The following is a 24445-nucleotide window of genomic DNA, read 5'->3' on the forward strand; positions in this document are numbered from 1 at the left end:
CCCACTGACTGACCTACCTGCCTACCTACCATACTACCGTTGGACCTACTTATCTACCCATCAACCCACCTACCGACTTACCTTCTGGCTGACCCTTGCCCACCCAACTACCTACCTACCTACCTTCTAACCAACCACCCACTCAACGTACCTACTTACCTACCCATCTACCTACCCTCCTATCCACCTATGTACCTACTTTATTGTTAAAGCCTTTCAGTGGATGGTTATTTCATAGAAACCCTCAGGTCATGTAATTGTTCCCCAACACTTGTTTATTTTCATGCCATCTAATCCACAAACCTTTCAGGAATCTGTGTTGAGTACCTGCAGGGCAGTGATCTAAAGCAAAAGATAGCAATGCCAACCTCAGTGTTGGATAATGAGGCTTCTTTTCTGTAATCTCCATATCTGCTCAGACAGTAGAAGAACAGCCTCGTCTTAAAGACGCTTCCCTTCACCTCCTCGTTTGTTGTTTTGTCAGTTCATCACAGTCCTTTCTTCCTCCCAGCATGAATCGCTCCAGAGGGGGTCCCTGTCTTGCCACTTAGTGGCCCACTTGGCGTCGCTTCTGGAGTGCCATAAACACATGGAGGGGGTTCTAATGACAGTCCCCAGACTATTTACACTCAAACTAGGCTTGAGATTTGCTCGTTCGGCCCTCTGGGAGAAACAACACATCCGGACGCACTTCCACATCAGAGAGAGGAAAAGAAGAAGCCAGCTGTCTGTGATTATACCCATCGGCCCTACAGTAGACTGTGATTTTAGTGGAAGAGTGATTTAAGAGCTTATTTCAAGTTATCTATAGCATATTGGTAGGTTATATCAATAACCTACCATCAACCAATCCGAACCTATAAACCCACTCAACCAAACTATCTTTCTACCTACTAAGTGACTGACGAATTACTAATAACTAATCACTGTTAATGCCTGATCAATCTACAACCAATCTACCCACCTAACTACTCAACGACTGACCAACAAATCTACAAGCCTTCCACCTGACTTACCTACCCACCCACCTACATATAGATTGACCGATCGAACAAATAACCTAACCTATCCAACTACCTACCCCCTGCTGACCTATCAACCTATTTTACCCACTTTCCAATGTACCAAACTACCCAACTAGACCAATCAATGACTGACCATCCAACTTATAAATCTTTTAACCTGTATACCCACCCACCTAAAGGCCGATCAACATGTCTACCCACCTTCCAACCGTGGCCAACCTACCAATTTACTCACCCACCAACATATCAACTGGCCAGCTGACTAACTGCCCTACCTACAATTCCACCAACCTACATACCCACCCACCTACAGGCCGACCAACCTGTCTATCCACTTTTTACTGTGACCAACCCACAAATGTACCCATCCTACCAACCTGCCAATTGACTATTCAGCTTCTGCCTGCCCAACCTGCCCATATTAACTACCATCCAACCTACTTGCCTAACAACTGACCAACTTTCAAACCTGTCTACCCACCTTCCAACTGTGACCAACCCACCAATCTACTCACCCACCTCAGTGAACTGATTTACCACTGACTTCTCTACCTGCCAATTCAACTGTCAACCTACATTTCAACCTACCTACCATTAATTGAATAAACCAATCAATGGATGACAATCCTAACACTACCTACCAATCATCTTAACTAACAAACTACATACCAACCTACTGACTGACCATTCTGTCTACCCACTACATATTTACCGTCCTATCTATTAGCCTACAATCCAACCAACCTTCATACCTACTGAATGACCAACCAACCAAAAGACTAATGATTAATGACTGACTAGTCATTCCAACTGTGACCAACCCACCAATGGACTCGCCTACCAACCTACCAATCGACCAGCTGACTAATCAACCACTGACTACCCTACCTGCTAATTTAGCTACCCAACTACTGACAGATCAACCCATCTTACCCACCACTTTTCAATGTACCAATCTACCCTCCAACCTGCTTAACAACTGACAGTCTCTACTATCCAATTTTTTCCATTCAAACTAGCCTTGAGATTTCTGCATCACACTGTAACGGGAGTGTTTTGGATCTTATTGCAGGTTATCATGCGTTTTGGGCGTAATTACAGAGGCTTCAGAATAGCAGCTTAATTAGAGCAGACGTAGTATAAATATTAATAGCCAGAACTGGCTGTTTAATGTTTATTTATTTACTTAGTTTCAGTTATTCAGCTCTAAAAATCAGATCAGAGTTGACTGTTTGGGGTTTTCTTATTTATTATTGTTTATTCTGAAGTCTTGGGTATTAAAAATAGTTTATCCTTCCTTGTCAAGGGAAGTCTCTGTAAACCTGAATTATTTCAGCCCTAATTACATACCAGACAAGAGCTGTTTGAGAAACAGAATTCATACACAATTAATTACACAAACACTATTACATATGAAAAATTATGCACATTTTTATATCAAGCACAAGTCAAAATTGACGTTTCACAAGTGTGCCATTTTTAAAACAGTACTACTGTAATAAATCTGTACTAGTGTGCACTTTAATAGTAACTACACATTTTGGAGCATTGCAGTGAGATTTTGATTGAATTTGGAAAATAATAAAAGTGTTAATAATAAATAAGATATGGGTGTTGTGGTTACAGAACTACCCTACTGTCACTGTCACTTCTGACACCAATTTTACAGTGGCAGCTCCATTAAATGTCATAGAATATAATTTTTGTCACTTTCTGTTCACATGGACGCTTCTAGCCAGATGCCGCTGGTCACCATTATTACCACAAGTCCACTGCACTGTCCACTATCAACTCAAGTCGATCATTTGTGGCCTTGCCATGAGCATGCTGGCCAGTGTTTATGGCAGCCTCAGAACTTCAATATTTGTTTTCATCGGCTGTTCCAAGACCATGCGGTTTCATGTTGGCATTATTACAGTATATGTATAAAACATAAACTAACATATTCTGTTATTGTAAGGTATTGTATACCATATATGTAAGCATGCTCTCTGACTTCTCTCTCAGATTCTCTGTATTTGTGTTTTTATCACTTTGCCTTGCTCTGCAGGTTCCTTGCAGCTGTCTCCAGCTAAGAGCTGCTACTGAATGATTTAATGTAAATGTAAATGTGCACTTCCTGCTAAGATGAGCTTATTACCAGCTTCTCACAGGAGGCTCATTTCATTCCGGTCTTGATCCGGGAGACCCAACAATTCGAGAAAACACTCTGAACGCTTATCCCATCTGTAATCCCATCTGTGTTGAGAAGGAATCTGAATTTTGCTCACACTCGTGGCGACGTGTGAGGGCAATACCGCCTCAATGCACCCATTCAAATGCCAGCCCTTAGCCTGATAGCACTTTCCACGCTGACTGGAAGATAACAAGAGTCTATTGAATCTATTGGCGCGCAATGGGAATTTTAGACGAGACAAGACTGGTGAGAATACAGTAGAGAAACTGCACAATATTATTCAATTCTGTCTGTCTACCTACTGACCTACCCACCTAGCTACTGACCAAACAATCGACCGACCGAATGACTGAATGAGCGATCAATGACTGACTGGATTACCCTACCTTCCTGTCTACCTACCCACCCACCTAGCTACTGACTTATCAACCAACTGACCAACCGACTGCCTGACTGGATTGCCCTACCTACTGACCGACCGACTGACCAACCGCCCAACTAACTGAGCAATCAGTGACTGGATGGTCCTACCTACCTTATCCACCTAGCTACTGACTGACCGACCAACCAAACAACTGACTGAGCAATCAATGACTGGATTGCCATACCTACCTACCTATCTACCTACCCACCTAGCTACTAACCAAATAACCGACCAATGGAATGACTGACTGAGCAATCAATGACTGGATTGCCTTACCTACCTACCTACCTACCTACCTACCTACCACCTAGCTACTGACCGAAAAAACGAATGACTGACTAAGCAAACAATGACGTAATTGCCTTACCTAACCACCTAACCATCCAGCTACTGATCGCACAGCCGGCCAATCAAAACGACTGACTGAGCAACCAACACCTGGATTGCACTACCTACCTGTCTACCTAGCTACTGACAGACCGTACAACCGACCAACCAAACGACTGACTGAGCAATCAATGACTGGGTTGCCCTACCTAACTACCTACTCACCTAGCTACTGACCGAACAACCGATCAACTGATTGACTGACTGAGCAATCAGTGACTGCATTGGCCTACTTACCTACATACCTTACCCACCTAGCTACTAACCAAATACCCGACCAATGGAATGACTGACTGAGCAATTAATGTCTATATTGCACTACCTACCTACCTGCGTACTCATGTAGCTACTGAACAAACAGCTGACCAATCGAACGACTGACTGAGCAGTCAACGTCTGGATTGCCCTACCAACCTACCTACCTACCTACCTACCCACCTACCTACCCACCTAGCTACTGACCGAACAACTGACCAACCAAATGACTGACTAAGCAAACAACGACTGGATTGCACTACCTACCTACCTACCTACCTACCTACCTACCCACCCACCTAGCTACTGACCAAACAACCAACCAACCGAACGATTGACTGAGCAATCAACGACTGGATTGCCCTATCTACCTACCTATCTACCTACTCACCTAGCTACTGTCCAAATACCCGACCATTGGAATGACTGACTGAGCTATTAATGACTGTATTGCCCTACCTACTTAACTGCCTACTCATCTAGCTACTGACCGAACAACTGACCAACCAAACGACTGACTAAGCAATCAACGACTGGATTGCCCTACCTACCTATCTACCTACTCACCTAGCTACTGACCAAACAACCGACCGCTCCTATTGGACACTCTATCAACACTCCACCCCTACCACACAATCTAACACAATCTAGCAGTCTGCAGGAACTGTTGTAAGAACATTGACGGATATAGAGAATTAATTCTGCTGTTTTCCTGGAAGGAGGTGGACCGAGTCCTGTCTTGCTTTGCCGCTTTGTTCATGTCATCTCTCTGTATTAATAAGACATTGATAGGACTGATGGCACTGCGAGGAAAAAGGAACTGATGGGAGATGACAAAACAGCAGATAACGAAACCAACTGTGACAGGCCAGACACTCTGGCCTTTTGGGTCTAATTGCTCGGTACAGTATGGATCCGGTTTACGGCGACTGGGCGACGTCCCGCGACGGCACTGGAGGACGGGACAGATGCGAGTGCTGTAATAAGAGCAGTCGCTGAAGTGCTAAATATGCTAGCCACTCATTAAAACACCTCTGCTCTTTCCAAAATGCCACTAACGATCTAGCGAGGCAGTTTGCGAGCCGGATTGGATAGTAAACATGATTTAACTAATCAGTCAAAGTTAATCAATCAGTCTGGAGCCTGTTCAGAGCAATTAACCTGCTGTCTTGGTGCAATGGTCCATCCAAGAGCCGAGGTGTAACTTGGTGTCGTCAGGGTGTTTGGTCTTCATTACAATCACTTCAACTAGTGGAAGATCTAGGATCTTTCTGAGTAAGGTTGTACACTATTCATAGAGGGGTTACATATATTATTTCACCAGTCACACCATGTTCAAATGCTTGTAATTAAAAAAAAAATCTTACACAGTGAAGTCTATGTCAGAGTTAATTTTCTGCCAAAAGTTTTACCAGAAATGTGAAATATGTTGTAATACATAAAAAAATCAAAAAGAAAAAAGTGTATATTGCAAATTCAAAAATTCTAAATCTAATATATATGTTTAAATGTATTTAAATGTAATTTGTTTACTATTCTCTGCAGTTATTTGAAAATTGTTTGCATTTGTATTTTGCCAGTGGATTTTTGTGCATTTTGCTGCTAAAGTCTTTTACTTCTGGAATTTTTTGCTTCTTGTTTGCATCTTATTCTAATATAAGCTAAATGAATATATGTGAATATATCAACACTTCTGAGGTAAATCTAAGATTAAAATAGCATTGCTGAGGTAAAATCATGATTCTAATAGCAGTACTGAGGTAAATGTAAGATTAGAATTGCAGTACTGAGGTAAATGTAAGATTAGAATAGCAGTGCTGAGGTAAATATAAGATTAGAATAGCAGTGCTGAGGTAAATGTAAGATTAGAATAGCAGTGCTAAGGTAAATGTTAGATTTGAATAGCTATGTTGAAGTAAATTAATACATAGAATAGCAGCTCTGAGGTAAATCTAAGATTTCTAGGGTCATTTTACATTAATTGGCTTTCAGTTAACAGCTGTGCTGAACTCACCAAGAGTTAATTACTTGAATTTCTTGTCTCTTAATGTGTTTCATAGCATCAGATGTAAAGTTGTGAAGATGTAGAGTTACAGGTATACAGTGAATAGTCCTATCTGAGCAATGTAGCATTGGAATATCAGTACTGAGGTAACTGTATGATTAGAGTAGCGCTGTTGAAGTAAATCCATATCTCATAATCCATATTAAAAAAAGCAGGAACTACTCAAGTAAGTAAAGAAAAAAATGACTTCATCATGAATTCCAAGAACTTTGAAAGTATCATCAAGTGCAAGCACCACAAAGGCCATCAATAGCGTTGCAATGGTAGAACTGGCACTCATCAGGACTGCTGCAGGAAAGGAAGAGTAAGAGTTACCTCTGTTGCACAGGATAAGTTCTTTAGAGTTATCAGCCTCAGAAACCACAAGTTACCAGTTTCTACATGATTCCTTATGTGTTTCTTCATAAACTGGATGACTTTAGTATTTTGGCTTGTGCTAATCTTTAAAAATATATATATATATTTTTAAAAACCTTTTCAGTTTCTGCTGAATTGGGAACACCTTCGCGTGCCCTTCCTGTGGCGGGTCCGCCGGGTATGTGTGGTAGCACTTTCTCCAGCATGTCCGGTGGAGCGTTGAACGAGTATTTAAGATGTGTTGACATGCTGCAGAGTTCTCCGGCTCCTCGTGGGAGCCAGCAGGACAGCAACCCGACTTAAGTAGTGCTCTCTCTGCATAGCGCCGGGGCTCCGGCTCCCCTCGCTCGGGAGATATGGGAGTGCGAGACAGTGTGAGCTTCATTGTGATGAATGAATGCTCTTCGGTCCGCGGGCACGGAGTGTTTGGGGCCTTGTCGAGACCTGTCAGAACTGGTTGGAGGGGCCCGGTAAAGCTCCGGTGCGGTTCGGAAAGAAAAGAACTGCATTCTGTTTTACGCCTCCAGGAATCTCGAGTTATTCTCAGAGTTTTAAGGCATTTTTCTTTCTTGTCCTGAATAAATGATCCCGTAAAAAAAAACCAAGACCTTCTCTGGTCTCATCTTTTTCCGAACTATGGAACGATTGCACTGTCCACTCTGTGTAGTAATGCCTCATAAAATGTCATATTATATGTATAAATTGTTTTTTTTATCAAGCAAGATACTTGAAAAAAACTTGATTTTAAATAATACTTGAACTTAAGAGACTTGCACTTCAAAGATCCCTGAAATAGACTTAACCCTTTGATGTGTTTGGCTGGAAGAGACTTGGACATGGTCATCTTAAAAGAAATGTGAACCCTTTCAGACATGAACTTGAATAAGACTTGAACTTGAAAGTGACTTGAACTTTGCCATCTTTGCCTGGAAGAGGCGTGAAAGAGACTTGGACTTAGTCTTTGGTTAAAAGAGACGTAAAAGAGATTTGGACCTGGTCTCTTTTGGTTGAAAGAGACTTGAAAGAGACTTGTTTTCCTTTGGTTGAAAGAGACTTGGTCTCCTTTGGTTGAAAGAGACTTAAAAGGGCTTGGTTTCCTTTGGTTTAAAGATGCTTGAAAGAGGCTTTTACTTGGTCGCCTTTGGTTGAAAGAGATTTGACAGAGACAAACTTGATTGCCTTTGGTTAAAGGAGACTTCAAAGAGATTTGGACTTGGTCTCCTTTGGTTAAAAGAGATTTGAAAGAGACTTGAATTTTGTCTCCTTTGGTTGAAAGAGACTTGAAAGAGACTTGGTCTCCTTTGGTTGAAAGAGACTTGGACTTGGTCTTATTTTGGGTGAAAGAGACTTGAACTTGATTGCCTTTGGCAGAATGAGATTTGATTGGGCCTTGGACTTGGACTTATGTTTTTATTGTAAAAACACTAAACCAGTAAATATGATTTGATCTGATTATTGAGTGTTTTTTTAACTGTATCCTTTAAACACCACATCTGTATGTACAGGTGTTTGATGGACATCATCTTTTCAGAAGCAATGCTGCTACTGCATCTGTAGCTGGAGTCTGAGAGAGCACAGTAGGTTGTGCTGTTTCTCTCTGAGTGGGTACAGTAGGTGACTCTCTTCTCTCATTACTCCCATCAAGATGCTGGATTGGGTGTTTAAGGTTTAAGTGATTTAGCTTTTTAAATTTAGTATAAAAATGGGTAAAATTGGAAATAAATCTATTTTAAAATGGACAGAAAGCTCAGTAAGTTTGGTCAGGAGATGTTTTCTGGTTGTTACAGGTGTAAATGGGAGTTGGACGCTGTAGCCGGCCCATTAGACTGTGTAGCCGTAACGGACTTTAGCCCGAGCTCGTTAAGAAGTGCCCATTACAGGAATGTGCAGAACAGCAGCATATTTTAATGCCTCCATGCCAAATGGAACTGTCAGCCAAGGTCATCAGCGAACATCCCACGCTCATCCAACTCTGCCTCTATCTCTTTTACCTCTATCTCTATCTCACTCGCTGGTCTTATCTTTTGTGTTTGTACTGTATATCCTAAACCTGGAAGAAACGATTTTGTCGATATTAATATTGTATCGTATTGCGATATTTTGCTTTGTATCACTGTATCGATTGGCAAAAACACAGTATTGATTTTTTAAAATGAAGAGACCACTTCAGTTTCTGAATCAGTTTCTCTGATTTTTGCTATTTATAGGTATAATTTAGAGCATTTAATTGCAGAAATGAGAAATGTCTGAAATAACAAAAAAGATGCTGACATGAAAAGACATGAACAAGTTCATATTCATAAAAAGTTTTAAGAGTTCAGAAATCAATATTTAGTGGAATAACCCTGTTTTTTAATCACAGTTTTTTTATGCATCTTGGCATTATGTTTTCCTCCACCAGTCTTACACACTGCTTTTGGATAACTTTATGCTGCTTTACTCCTGGTGCAAAAATTCAAGCAGTTCAGTTTGGTGGTTTGATGGTTTGTGATCATCCATATTCCTCTTGATTATATTCCAGAGGTTTTCAATTTGGTAAAATCAAAGAAACTCATCATTTTTAAAGAAGTGAACTCTTATTTTATTCCAGAGCTGTATGTATGAGTTGAGCGACTAATGTTATGGCAGATCGTTGTTGGTTATTCTGCTGTTGTTCCTCTGTAGTGACCACTAGTGTTTTTCCTCTTTACACAAGAGTCCACTTTACACCTGGCTTTGAGTGTGTGTTTGTGTGTGTGTGTGTGTGTGTGTGTGTGTGTGTGTGTCGGGGTCGCTGGGTTTAGGCTCGGGGACGGTGTCAGATTGATGTGGCTGAGCCCTGTAGTCCAGTGTCACTAACTCTCTCTCTCTCTCTATCTTTCTCTTTCTATCTTTCTCTCTCTTTTCATCTATCTCTCTTTGTATCTCTCTCCATCTCTGTATACCTCTCTCTCCCTCTATCTCTATAAATCTCTCCATACATCTCTCTCTTTCTCTGTCTCTCTCTGTCCATCTCTGTATATCTCTCTCCATCCCTATCTCTCTCTCTTTCTCTCTCTCTTCATCTATCTCTCTTTGTATCTCTCTCTCTCTTCATCTCTGTATATCTCTCTCTATCTCTATCTCTCTCTTTGTACCTCTCTGTATCTCTTTCTCTACATCTCTGTCTTTCTCTTTCTCTCTCTGTCCATCTCTCTCTCTCTCTCTCTCTCTCTCTCTCTCTCTCTCTCTCTCTCTCTCTCTCTCAGATTCTGTTGGGCGTGTTCTTCATCCTGGTGGCGCTGTTGTTCACCGTGGCTCTGTTCATTTCCAAGTAAGAGTTTTCAACCCCTACCAGATATCACACACACACTATACCATCTACACACACACACACACACACTACACACTACACACACACACACACTACACACTACACACACAGACACTATACACACACACAGACATTCACACACTATGTATAAATACACCAAGACACTGCAGCAGTGCTGCTGGAGGTTTTAATCCTTGTTTACATTCATTGTGGCTCAATTGTGATCTGCTTTATTTGTATTTTGTTTATTTGTTTATTACAGTCTGGACAAAGCCCTGCATTCTGCTGGGATTAGCACCGGTTTCATCATCTTCGGAACCAACCTGACCAACCCCCTCAATGAGCTGCTGCTGACCTTACAGCCGGTGAGACACTGCGTCTGATACACACAAAAAGATATAAATACAAATCATAATATTAAATAAGACCAATTAGTACTTTTGGCAGTATGGGCAGTGTGCCATGTCCTGCTGGAAAATGAAATCCACAGAATCCACTGCTCCCTTGATTTACAAATGAAATGTAAAATGTACTGATGATCAGTGATGGTTAGTTTGGAGAGTCATGTCTGTCATCTGCTGGTGTTGATCCACTGTGTTTTATTATCAAGTCTAAAGTCAGTGCAGTTTTGTTTTCCCACAAAATCTTACAGCACTTCATGCTGCTGCTCAACTTTTATAGAGATGTGTATTTCATTTTCCAGCAGGACTTGGCGCACTGCCCACACTGTGTACCAAAAGTACCAATTGGCATATTGACTGTGAGCCATAATCATTAACAGTAAAAGATATAAACGCTTAAAATAGATCACTCTAATGTGTGGAATACATCTATATAATATATGTGTTTCACATTTTAAACTGAATTACTGAAACTTACTGAAACTAATTTTTTTGTTTAGATTGAATTGTATAAACTGTAGATCCCTACTCAACCCAGCACCAGATTTATGGTTGTGAATTAGCGGAGATCTGAATAACGTTCTTTAGTACTTAATGCAGGGATTAGTATGCGGGTGGCGCGCTCCGGTTTGGGCCGGTTCCCGCACCACGCCAATTGTTCTCTCCTAAATCATCAAACGCAAGGACATGATGACCACTGAATTAGACGCAATTACGGATCAGTAATAACGGCGCTATTCATCACCGGAGCGGCTCTGGATCCTTTAACAGCGCTGATGATCAGTCGCCGCGTCGAGTTCGGTATAAAGAGCGATCTTTCTGCTCTGGCGCTGTCCGAGAGCACTTGATTAAACAAAATTGTTCAGTCGCTTCGGCAGCCATTGATTCGCTCGTTTATCGGCTGCGTTTGAGAGAGAAAAGGAATTAAAACGAATAAGCGTAGCATGCTCTCAGCTGCAGTTTGTGACTTTTAGCCGGAAACGCTGGTAATTAGCGTGACTGTGCCGTTAATGGCCAGATTTCTGGTGCGTAGAGGTCATTAATGACGTATCAGGGACGAATTTTGCAGATTTAAAAAAAAAAATGCGCCTACAATTATGGGTAAAAAGCTGCCAATAAGCTGAGCGCCACTGTTCTGGAGAAGCCAAGTGGAGCCAAAGACTCTAATAAAACGTGGGATGTGAAGAGAGGTCATTTTTAATACGACTTTCAGGCGCTCCACTTTTCCTTCTTCATTTTCACGAGGAGGAATTTAGAGTTTTACCATTGAAGCTGCCAGTTTTTTTTTCTTTTAGCTTTCTACTTCATCAATCATTTGATCCAGCAACCTCTATTTATACTCTGAGTGTGATGACAAAATACCCTTGTTTAGAATTTCTGCACCAGGAGTAAAGCAGCATAAAGTTATTCAAAAGCAGTGTGTAAGACTGGTGGAGGAGAACATGATGCCAAGAGGCATTCCACCAAATATTGATTTCTTAACTCATAAAACTTATATGAAAGCTCTGCATCTTTTTTTCTAATTTCCGCCATTTTTCATTTTCTGCAAATAAATGCTCTAAATTACAAAATTTCTATTTGAAATTTTGGAGAAATGTTGTCTGTAGTTTATAGAATAAAACAACAATGTTCATTTTACTTAAACATAAACCTATAAATAGCAGAAACTCGAAGAAACACTATATATCCTTCATTCATATATATAGTGTAAGTAAAAGTAGATTTTTGGAAAATCCCTAAATAGCTGAAAAGATAAAAATATATATGAGCCTAATAGTGCAAAAATTAACATGTGGAAAGACCAATATTGCAAAACAGAGTTGCATAATTTGAAAATCATTAAATGAAAATATAAAATATAAACATGTAATATGTAAACACATTTTAATTAACTGTCTTTAAGCTTTAAATCTTAAAAAATAATAGGGGGCCGAGCGCGGTTTATGTGGGGTATCATAACATCCACTTTGATTCCCCAGCAACTGCCTAGCAACCATCTAGCATCACTGAAGTTACCGCTAATCCATCTCATGGCGAACACATGAAATACCACAGCAGCCACCTTGGTATCGCCTACTGTAACACTGTAGGAAGTAACACCAGAGCAACCACCTGAGATACCATAGCAGCTAAAGAAAAGAGTAACATAGCAATATTTATACTTAAAGTAGTTCTTTAATCTTTTCTTTATCAGGTTTTTCCTCTGGACTATGTTCTGATCACGGTCATCACCATGTACTTCGTCTTCACCTCCATGGCAGGAATCCGGAACATGGGCATCTGGTTCTTCTGGATCAGGGTAACATTGATTTTACTCGTTCTATCAGTTTGTGGGTGCGACAGTGATTTAGGGACAAAACAAATGGTAAAAAAATGCTTTTTTGTTCTACTTTATTTGTATCACTGTTTATTACTAGATATTAATATTAATGTATATTACTATAAATATTAACACTTTATTCTTAAAATATTATCACTTAAATGAGCATTATACATTTTATTTTCTGTATTACCCCTTGACATGATTAGAATATAGCATAAACATAACATGCTGAATTTAAGCACTGGCAGTTCTTGTCAACAGAGCTTTAGCCAGTATTTTCTTATTTGAACTGTCTGGAACGTCACAGTAACCTGTTTGCTGGGTTTTAGCCTCTGAATCTGCCAACTACCCTTTTCCCCAGTCCAAATAATCCATTTCCACACCCCAGGATGCCAGGTATATAACACAACAGCACTAAAACAGTGCACTGCAGTCATGGAAACGGCTGAGCTGGCTGTTTTTCTGCTGAACGGGTAATCACTTAGCTTCAGGAAGGTTTGTTAACCATAGCTAGGTAATTAAACACCACTACTAGCATAGTAAAGATGGGTATTTTTTTTATTATTAAAACAGCAACAGTAGCACTAAAACACTGCTGTTAATCATGGTTTCAGTGATTTCTTCGTTTTTTTCTCCTTTTTTTAATCTCCTTTTCATCTTTCTATCTGCAGCTGTATAAGATCAGGCCTCGAAGAACCTGTCCACAGGCCCTGCTCTTCCTCTGCATGATCCTGCTCCTCATCGTGCTCCACACCAGCTACATGATCTACAGCCTGGCCCCGCAGTACGTCATGTACGGCAGCCAGAAGTACCTGCTGCAGGTAAGAGAGAGAGGCTGTGAAATTATGAACAGATTTTCATCTCCTTTCCACTGATTTGACACCAGTTCAATCACTGTTACTGTTTTAATACAGAGTAAGGGACCGTCTGACAATTACCTCAGTTAAAACGGTGGAAAAATTAGGGCGCAAATTAAGAAGGGGATTGGTTGCGTCTGATCCCTCTAATATAAATAATTTTATGTCAAATTTTTCCCATTTTCTCCTCAGTTCTCCCCACTCACAGCATTGCTGAGTAGCATCACAGCGCTAACGCTCGGAGGAAAGCGCAGCGACTCGGTTCTGATACATCAGCTCACAGACGCAGCCTTGTGCTGATCCACATCACCCTAGAAGTGATGAAGGGAAAGAGCGAGTGCCATCTACTGTACCCACCCAGAAAGAGAGAGCAAGACCAATTGTGCTGTCTCAGGGCTCTGGTAGCTGATAGCAAGATGCATGACTGGGATTCAAACAGGCAATCTCCTGATCATAGTGGCAGTGCTTAGCCCCCTTAATTAAAACTAGAACCCCTAAACTCAAAATTCACCCCCAAATTCACTCCCTGCACTCTGCGCTGCTTCTAAAGATTCTACCCTCTGGTGAAGTCAACATCACACAGTGCTACTAGGCTGGAGTTCTGCAAGGGTGCGTAGTTTTAAAGGGGCACGATTTTAGGAACACAGAAAAGACAGAACAATTCGAAAACAGCATATGTCGCTTAATTCGAATTATTACGAGACAATCATTTAGCAAACAGAACTGATGAGATATCCTTCAATCTGAGTCGTTTAAATAACAATATATGTGAATATATCTAATTCAGGTGCTCCGCTGACTGACTATAACCCAGACAGACGTCAACAGTCAGACGTTTATCGCTATCTTGTCGACACAGGTGCATTCCCGAAGCTTGTACACGCAGCAGTGCACAAACCCAACTTTTACATCAACAATAAACAGAATATTAAATAAATTACCTTTTGCTGTTCCCTTTAAATGAGCTACTGGAGCTCCTTCACAGTGTGAACGAGCAGATCAGTTTCCTCTGCTGAGAAGCTTTGAACTTGTTCAGGTAGCTGCACCATTAAAATAGCAATTCGCCAAAGTCAGAGCGCACCTGACTCTTAAAGCTGTTTGGTTTATTTCACATTACGCCCAAAGAATTAACCACACCCTTGATGATAAATTAAGAGAATTAGTCCATTCCTTTTGCATTGCGTTTCAAGTCGCGCAAGGTGTACTTTTCCCATCGTTATGATAGCAAAGACACACTGATACACTGCCTTAAATCAAGCAACACAGTGCACGGCTCCCAACATACCTATAGATCAATAAAATAGGGTCCTGAATCTCATTTTAAACTCTATAAAAAACCCTATTGACCCCATACTGCTACCTTTTTACTCTGCCTTTATCTTTATTCTGGTGACTCTGTGGGGTTTTAGCCCTGCCCGCTCCTCAGTTTCACCTGTAAGACTCAGCAGCCACTTCCTGTGAGCTGTTTTGCATGGTAATTTGTTCTCCGGCGGACTGTGGGTGGTCTGGTCAGTGGACCGGTTGCTCAGGGATCGGTGAGGAAAGAACATGATTGGTTTATAGCAGTAACATGCCTCCCACTGCGCCTTAGACTCGACCAATTAGCATCATCTGTCTAAAAGCACCCCCTCAGAACTTGGGCTGGTATTATTATTATTTCAGTGCAATTAAATGGACATATCTTGTATATATGCACAAGTATGTATACTGTGTATATATACACTGCTATATTGAATATATTGGCAAAAATATAATAAATAATCAAACTCACATGTTCCAATCCTTATATTGCATTGGAACTCTCCCATGGAGACCATTTTCACCCTGTCTCTTATTTCTGAGGCTTTAGTGAGATCCTGCAGTTTTTTAAATGCTGTTCTGGGTTCTTTTGGGACCTCCTGGATGAGTTGTTCATGCCCTTTTGGAGTAATTTCATTAAAGATGATACATTCTAAATGTGTCATGTAAAATATTGTTTACTTAAACATGTGTTTTTAATGTCTTAATTCAATAATTCAACCATATTGCCCGTCCATACTGTACATTTTACACATTTTGAAAGTCCATTGGTTACTAAAATCCTTTGGCTGTTATTTGACCTGTATGTGTTATTTATTTACTTATTTGTTTTATTTTTTACTGTAGACTCCACTGACCACAGATGGTTCAGTACCAGGAAACCAGACTTCTTCCACCACCAAGATATGTGATGCAGAAGCTCCAGAAGGTAAGACTTTTATTGTACACATTAGGAATTGAGAAAAAATATATTTGAGGAAAAAAATAGTTGATCATTTAAGTAATGTACGGAAATAACACAAAATACTGTATTTTTTGCACAATAAGGTGCACTTAAAATCAATTAATTTTTCCAAAAAATATTATTATATCAATGCACCTTATAATCCAGTGTGCCTTATCTGCTGGAACAGCATTAGCATTAGCCGCTAAAAGCTCTTTCGTCGTTCAGTGGTGAGCATATCGGTCTGTAGCTAATATAGCCCTGACTTACCGTAGCACTCAGGGTGCCTCAGTGTAGATAGCTAGCAGTTAGCTGCTAATGCTAATGCTAATGCTCCAGCCTTGGTGCTGGAGAAATTATGGGATTATACGTTTATTGTAAATAAATGGAAATGCCTTACTCCACCAGGAGAGAAATGAGTATAGATCCAGAGCTCGTTTGACCTTAAAAGAAAGTCTTTTTTAATTACAGTTTTCTTTACTAAGCTTAGCTTTTCTTAACTTGGTTAGTTAGCTACCCACCAACACCCAGCAGTGAGACCTGCTGAATTAGAAGTTCCTTATAGCGTCTCTTAAAGTGACCGTCCGTCTGGCTCAGTTTTACTGAATGCGAGTGGCTGGTGGAGCAATGGAGACTTCAGAAGAGGAAACTCAGAGATCAGTAGCTTATTCACTTAAAAGTATATGTGCATTGATAGTGCACCTTATAATTTGATGCACTTTAATGTGAATGAGCTACTGAGCTTTAAGGTTCCCCTTCTGAGGTCTCCAATGCTCCACCAGCCAATCGAGTTCAGTAACACTGAGCCGGATAGGACAAAACTCTTCTATATTCTTTCATGTTTTTATTCTGGACAGCGAAAAATACTTTAAATCCTAACCAGCACTTACTGACACAAAGCAGTTCATCACCGCCCGTCGCCGCTCCTCCTGTAGCATCGTATTTATTCAGGCTAAAGGCTGAAGAGGATGGAGGAGGTGGTGTGTTTGGGAGTGGGCGGAGTCCCTGTAACAGTGGCACTGGAGCCCTGTCTGCATCACCGGCCCTCATCCATTATTTACATGACAAATTAATATCAGGGACAGCCGTTTACTTATGCATTAGCGAGGCTCTTGCTTTCTCAGCGTCAACATTTATTACAGGGAAGCAGCCATGCAAACACCAGTTACCCCGTCCTATCAGCTCTGTTCTGATTATTTATTCATTCACGTAAAAAAAAAAAGCTACGGTGGAGCTGTGGATACACTGAAGTTATGAAGATAAAGTATGTGAACTTGTATACAAAGTAAAAATTAGCATTTGTCCAAAAGTCGGCTATAAAATATTAAATACAAAAGTTTTAAATCTTCCTTTTTACTCAAAAAAAGCAAGCATCCAAACCACTATTTAAGATAAAGGGATTGAATCCTTAATATGTTTGTTGTCCAAGCAGACATACCCAACAATGTACAATAGATTTACCTCAGCAGTGCTATTCTAATCATAAATTTACCTCAGAAATGCTGTTCTTATTATAAATTTACCTCAGAAATTCTATTCTAATCATTCATTTACCTCAGAAATGCTATTTTAATAAATATTTCACCTCATCTGTGCTGTTCTAATTAACTATTTGCCACAGAAATGCTATTCTAATTATACGTTTTCCTCAGAAATGCTATTCTAATCGTACGTTTACCTCAGAAATGCTATTCTAATCATACATTTACCTTAGGAGTGCTATTCTAAACTTACTTGCTTTAGCACTGCAATTTTAATCATACATTTACCTCAGAATTGCTGTTCTAATCATGCATTTACCTCAGAAATGCTGTTCTAATCATACATTTACCTTAGAAATGCTGTTCTAATTATACCTTTAAACAACTGGTGCATGTTTATTCAATTTAATTCGTCTGAAATGAGGGTTGGTTTTATACATTTTACATTATTAGCAATTATTTAATCAAACTCAAGCATTTAATCACATATTTATTCATCCAGCTGCATTTAAAGTTAAATAAAAAAAAAACATAATTAATTCTAAACTGTGGATCCTGAATTTAATCTCCACCTCAGGACTCTTGAACTTTAGGTGGACCTTTCGTAGCCGTGGCCTCGCCGCTCTGTGGGGGAGGTCAGGCTTTGAAACGGTCATGGTAAATGTTATTATATGCAGATTTTACTGTAAATTGGCAGATAATTAGTTTTAAATGGTCCCTGTTGAATATTTGATATTAGAAAGGTTAATCCGGATGACGTGGCGGTGGAGGACCCGTGCCTGCTGGTCAGGATGGCCAGTTTTAGATGGGAAATAACACGGCGCTCACAGGAAGCCCGGTATTATTATTTAAAATCCTGGAAATTAACGCTGGTAACTGGCAAAAACGTAATTACTAACTATAAGGTTAATTGCTACCATACATTAGCAGTTAATTGCAGATATATGTGCCGCTTTCCCGCAGTGTTTAGAGTGGGCAATGAGTCATGAGCTATTTTAATTAGAGAGGAAGGCGAAGAATCCGAGGCGCGAGTCGGGATCAGCGAGGCTGTTGCATAAATACTGCAGAACTGGCCCAAAAACACTAAAAACTGCTTCATGTATTTCTGAGTGCAGTTTGTAGAATTGGATAGAAGTATAGGCCAGTTTTAAGGAGCCCGTATCATGATATAAATGTAGAATGTAGGCACTAACTAATCAAAACTATGATTATAATTATATATTGCAGTTATTTAAATAGTTCATGTAAACAGTGTATACTGATACCTTAGATTCTTTTAGAGTCTAGAGCTCTACAAATATATGCAGGACTGAACATGTGTAGACCTAAGAACATGTGGGATTTGAACACTTGTTGGACTGAACACATATAGGCACAAACACATTTAGACCTAAAAACATTTAGGATTGAGCATATGTAGGCCAGAGAAGTTGTAGGCCCAAACACATATACTGTAGGACCGAACACTTGTATGGAATTTGTGGAATTTAATATGTGTAGGCCTGAACACGTAGACCTAAAACATGGGAATTAACATGTGAAGGCCCGAACATTTGCCCCAACACTTGTAGGCCTAAAAACATGTGGTATTTAAAATGTGTGGGCCCAAACATGTGTAGGACCAAACACGTGTAGACCTAAAAACATGCATGATTCAAAATGTTTAGGCCCAACATGTGTAGTAGACCTAAAAACCTGTTTAACACGTGTAGGCCCAAAAACATATAGACCCAAATATGTAGATCTAAAAACGTGAGATTTAACACGTTCAGACCCAAACACATGTAAACCTAAAAATGTGAGATTTAATACGTGTTGGTCCAAAAATGTGTACTCCGGAACACGTATAGGACCAACCACATATAGACCTAAAATGTGGGATTTAACACGTGTAGACCCAAACACGTATAAGCCCAAAAATGTAGACCTAAAACATGGTATTTGACATTTAAAGGCCTAAACTTGTATAGACCCAAAAGTGTAGACCTAAAAACATGGTATTCAACATGTGTAGGCCTTAACACATATCCACCCAAATGTGTAGGCCCGAACATACATAGGACCAAACACATGTAGTCCTAAAAGCGGTATTTGACATGTATAGACTTAAACATTTATTGGCCCAAAAGTGTAGACCTCAAAACGTGAGATTTAACACGTGTAGGCCCGAACAAATGTAGACCTAAAAACATGGGATTTAACAGGTGTAGGCCCAAAAATTTATAGACCCAAACACACCTTAAAACATGATATTTAACACTTGTAGACATAAAAACGAGATATTTAATACATGTAGGCCCAAAAATTTGTATGGCCAAACATGTATAAAATCAAACGCATGTAGACCTAAAAAATATTTAAAAACAAATATCTACAAATTATTTGAGAAGTTCTATTTATTGAAATATTGAGTACCAATGGAACAGGACCTTCTAATACTGTATAGTACCTTTTAATTACTCTGTACCTACACATTTTAACAACCTTAAGTAAAGAGTATGGATTCAGTATCTACTAATTACAAACTAAGTACTCAGTCCATACAATTTGATTCATATTACATAAATATTAAGTTTTGAGTATGTACTGTTTTTTTAGTATTTGGTAATTGGTATTTAGTAAGTACTTTAATACTGTAAGTGATTTGAGTTGAGATACAGTGTGAATGGTGGTATACAGGCTCCAGGTCTGAGTTAATGTGTTATATATGTGTTTATATGTTGAGCTGTGTAATAGTATATGTAATCACGCTGCTGATGTGAAAGGTTATGATGGATTTCATGTTTTAGATGATGTTCTGCACGGATTCCAGCAGCTGCTCGCTCGGGCTTTTATCACATGCCCTCTTCAGAGCACGTCGCTCACACGCGTGTCAGAAGCCGGCCCGGCGTTTTAGCGTTCCAGAGAACTTTTCATCTATATTTCAGAGCTTCTGCTTTCCAGAGCACGAGTGTGTAATCTCCTCAGCCCTGCACCTTCCTCATATAAAGCTTTTATGAGGAGATACGGCTGATGATCTGCGGATGTGCTGCAGAGCTCCTGGATCATCATGCTGTTCTGTATCCAGAGGAGGGCACTGCGATATAACGCTCTCATCACACTGCATTACCACAGCATTACACCCACAGCACACTCACTCACACACACACACACACATATATATATATATATATATATATATATATATATATATATATATATATATATATATATATATAACATACTAGTATTTAATTAAGTAGTAATTATTCACTAAATACAACATATTCAGTACTTTATTTGGTATCTTCATACAATTCAAGAAGTACTCTATATTACCTACCTTATTATTCAGTATTTACTACTTTTTCATTAAGTAGTAATTATTTAGTAAATACAAAATATTCAGTAATTTATTCAGCATCTTCATATTATCTAAGAAGTATTAAATATTTACTATGTTTTTCATTAAGTAGTAATTATTCACTAAATACAAAATATTCAGTACTTTATTTGGCACCCTCATATTATTCAAGAAGTACTAAATATTTACTACTTTTTCATAAAGTAGTAATTAATCACTAAATACAGCATATTCAGTTCTTTATTTGGTATCTTCATACAATTCAAGAAGTACTGTATATTACCTACCTTATTATTTAGTACTTACTACTTTTTCATTTCATAGTAATTATGCAGTAAATACAAAATATTCAGTACTTTATTTGGTATCTACATATAATTCAAGAAGTACTGTATATTACCTACCTTATTATTTAGTACGTAGTACTTTTTCATTAAGTAGTAATTATTCAGTACGTACAAAATGTTCAGTGTTTTATTGGGCACCTTCATATTATTCAAGAAGTACCTTTTAGAAGAGTGAAGAGTCAAGACTGTGATGTAACAGTTTTGGACTTTTAGAATCGACCCATTTTTCTGCTGTTTTTTTCTGTTCTTCCGTTTTCTAATGGATCTCCTCTGCCATGTTTGATCGTGTTTGATTGTTTGCGATTCACAAATATGCCAAGATAAGTAGAGGTGAAGTAAATACTGACAGTCTGTCGAACTAAAGTTTCCCGTAAAGCTGTGTTCAACCTGTTTATGGGGGTCTTGAGGCAGAAGCCCTGCTGAGGCTCAGTCTTGCGGGGTGGAGAACACCTCGGCTGGGCAGAAGTCGCTCAGCGGGTCACCAGAAATCGATCCGTCTCCAGTCACGTCATGCTTGCCGACCGTCACAGCCTCCCAATCTGTTCTTTTTAAGTAGAGCTTGGTTTGGACCTCTATTAGCGATTTTCCACCAATAGAACTCAGGCTTCAATTTTCATTCAGGCTTATAGGAACTGTGGTGCTTTTTTAGCGAACCAGCTTGTGTTTCTACCAAGTGGAACCTAGAAAAACGTCACATCATACGTCATCAACAGAAACGGTCACAGTTCACACTTTAGGACCTTATATTCTTCAGTTCTCACTGCGAACGAACGTTCCTGGTTCCGTAACCTACTTTTGTTGGTGGAAACGCAGCAAACCGGTTCAAAATTAGGTTTGCAACCAAGAACAGTGCCGTTTCTACGTTGCATTGAGTGTCCAAGACGACCCTGACGAAGGTTAAAACTTGACCTTTCTTTCTTTGAGCACTTTTGGTAGGTACTGACCACTGCATTTCAGGAACATGCTGCAAGATATTCCTGATGTTCTGACCTGTCAAGACCTCTAAAGGTGTCCTGTAGTATCTAGCACCAAAATCTGACATTAGCAGCAGATCATAACTGTACCCCAAGCCCTGCAAAATTTGAGGACGCGTCTACAAGCCTTGAGAGCCCATGACTTGGTTGTGCCACCTTCTCCCTGTCTATCTGCTTTTTGCGTCTTCTTGCCCCACCAGCCTCCCGTCGTCTCGCCTCGTCTCGTCTGTACACGAGGGAACGGGAGAAACCAGGACCACGGACTGTTAAGAAGGGCTCGTGCTATTTATTTGTCCCTTCCGATAAGCAGAGCAGAGCTCGTCTGGACGTTTGTTCGCATTATTGCGATGGCACCAGGCCCATTAATATCTCCTCTCTTGACTCCCGTACCGTCGCGCCTACGTGCCTTACTAACGCGCCCGCCCTGTCAGGCATCATTGCAGTCTTGATGTGTGTGAAGACGTTCATTTGCACGCTTTCGCGCCGCCGCCACAATAGAACCGCCTCGCCGTGGCTTCACAAATCATCTGTTTAATATCCCGCTTTCTCCAGATGGCATTTCACAACAAATATTGGAGCGTTCCTGTGGTTGCCTCCTCTATGAAGGCACTTCTCGCCAAGCTCATTTCCCGAGTGCTGTCATTACCGTGCCGTGCCCTCCTGTTTGGAGTCACGCTTGCAGAAAGATGTGGAAGAAAAAAAAGAAGAGGAGAGTCTGATTCAGGAAGAGTCTGCTGTCTCTCAAATTGCTGTTTTTGGAGCTCTGCGGCGGCGAGGGCTAATGGCACAGCTTTGTTCTGCTTAATAAGACCTGACTAATGGGTCACTCTCACCCGCTGGCCACGAGGGGAGGCAATATTAGCTCCTTAATGTCGCCGAGAGCTTTGAAGGAACGGCGAAGGCGAAGAAAGGGCCGCGTTAAAGGTACCTGTTGGCAAACGCTGCAAACGAACACTCCGCTAATGTTCATTGGAATGCTAATAATCGTTGGATGGCGACCATTGGAGGCCAATTAGCATTATGCTGCTCTGATTGCGCTAAATGTCTCGGACCAGCTTCAGACTGTTAATAGCTGGGAATGCTTGGATTTCGTGGCCGATCGATTCCAGCGAGGTCTACGCTCTGTAGAGTATTGTAGAGTATGCTCCACTGCTCTTTGTGAAGCAGAATGGTTGAGACATGAACATTAAGGAGGTGTAGGAAAAATAGGAAGAGGCAAGAGTCAAGACTGTGATGTAACAGTTTGGAGTTTTAGAATTGGCCTGTATTTTGGTGCACTCTCTTTTACAGAATTGTTTTAATTCAGACACATTGGAGGATTTCCCAACGTGAACGTCCTTTCAATCAGACTTTGACTAGGCAACTTTAAAACCTTCATTTAAGTTTTGGTTAAATTGTTTTTTTAAGCCATTTAGATGTGGACTTTGTGTTTGTGAGCTTTGGGTCATTGTCCTGCTGCAGAACCCAAGTGCACCTGAGCTTAAGGTCACAAACTGATTGGCGGATATTCTTCTTCACGATTTTCCGGTAGAGCGCACAATGTATGGTTCCATCCAGGTCTTGAAGCAGCAAAGCAGCCGCAGACCATCACACTACCACCACCATGTTTAACTGGTGTGGATAGTGTACTCAGCTTTCCGAGACAAAATGTTAAATCACAGTTAATTCATGTGGTGGCAATTACTTTTCTTTCTTTTTTTTTACATACAGCTAGATTGGTTTGGATAGCTTTTTCCCTTCCCTAATAAATAAAATCATAATTTTATAACTGTTTTTTTTATTAACTCAGGTTATGTTTGTCTGATATTAACTGTGTTTAATAGTCTGGAAAACAAAAACTAAAGAAATCTATTTTAACAGCACTATATTTTTAACTGTTTGGCTTTTTGTCAAAATTAGCTTTTTGTCATATTCTTATGATTGCATGTTTTGATTGATGGATGTCATTGGAACCAGATCATGATATAATAATATAATTCATATTACATTAAAGTGCTCTTAAATATAATAATTGCTGACAAAGAAAAAGCCCCTAGATGCAAGGTTCTGTTTTTTTCTGAAGGTCTTGTGCACATATTCCTGTTTGTAATTACATATTTAAAGCAATGCAAAGGGAAAGCTGATCTTGGATCAGTATCGTTCTTCTACATTTGCATTCAGGCCCTAAACGCATGCCGTTCCTCCGCATTAGAATGTGAAATGCAGCGCTGCTGCTTTAACCTTGCGTTCAAGTTCATTTAGTCGTGTTTGCATAAGGTCAGCTCGAGGTCCGTGACATGGGCTACTTCACCACATATTAATACAGCGTAGATAATAACACACATCCATCTCCATCTCATAATGTGGATCCAAGATTGAATAATTTGATTCTGTAATTGCGTTGTAGTTCAGTAAGGCAGTGGTTCCTGAATCAAGCCTCAGGGACTCTATGGCCTCCTTGACCGTTGGAAATCCGTTGCAATGGTTACGGTTTCTTCTTCCATTTACTGTGTTGCT

The 24445-nt window shown here is 40.0% G+C and overlaps 1 protein-coding gene across 1 annotated transcript in view; it reads left to right on the forward strand.

The window, feature by feature from the left end:
* The window catches only part of lmbrd1 (LMBR1 domain containing 1), a 145736-nt gene that overhangs the window by 92214 nt on the left and 29077 nt on the right, over positions 1 to 24445 (forward strand). Inside the window, exons 10-14 of the mRNA XM_022681564.2 lie at positions 9917 to 9981; positions 10244 to 10346; positions 12577 to 12681; positions 13377 to 13526; positions 15708 to 15789. Coding sequence (XP_022537285.2) covers positions 9917 to 9981; positions 10244 to 10346; positions 12577 to 12681; positions 13377 to 13526; positions 15708 to 15789 — 505 coding nt within the window. The remainder of the gene's footprint in view (positions 1 to 9916; positions 9982 to 10243; positions 10347 to 12576; positions 12682 to 13376; positions 13527 to 15707; positions 15790 to 24445) is intronic.

This window comes from Astyanax mexicanus, chromosome 25 (genome assembly GCF_023375975.1).
Source record: "Astyanax mexicanus isolate ESR-SI-001 chromosome 25, AstMex3_surface, whole genome shotgun sequence".
NCBI classification, from domain to species: Eukaryota; Metazoa; Chordata; class Actinopteri; order Characiformes; family Acestrorhamphidae; genus Astyanax; species Astyanax mexicanus.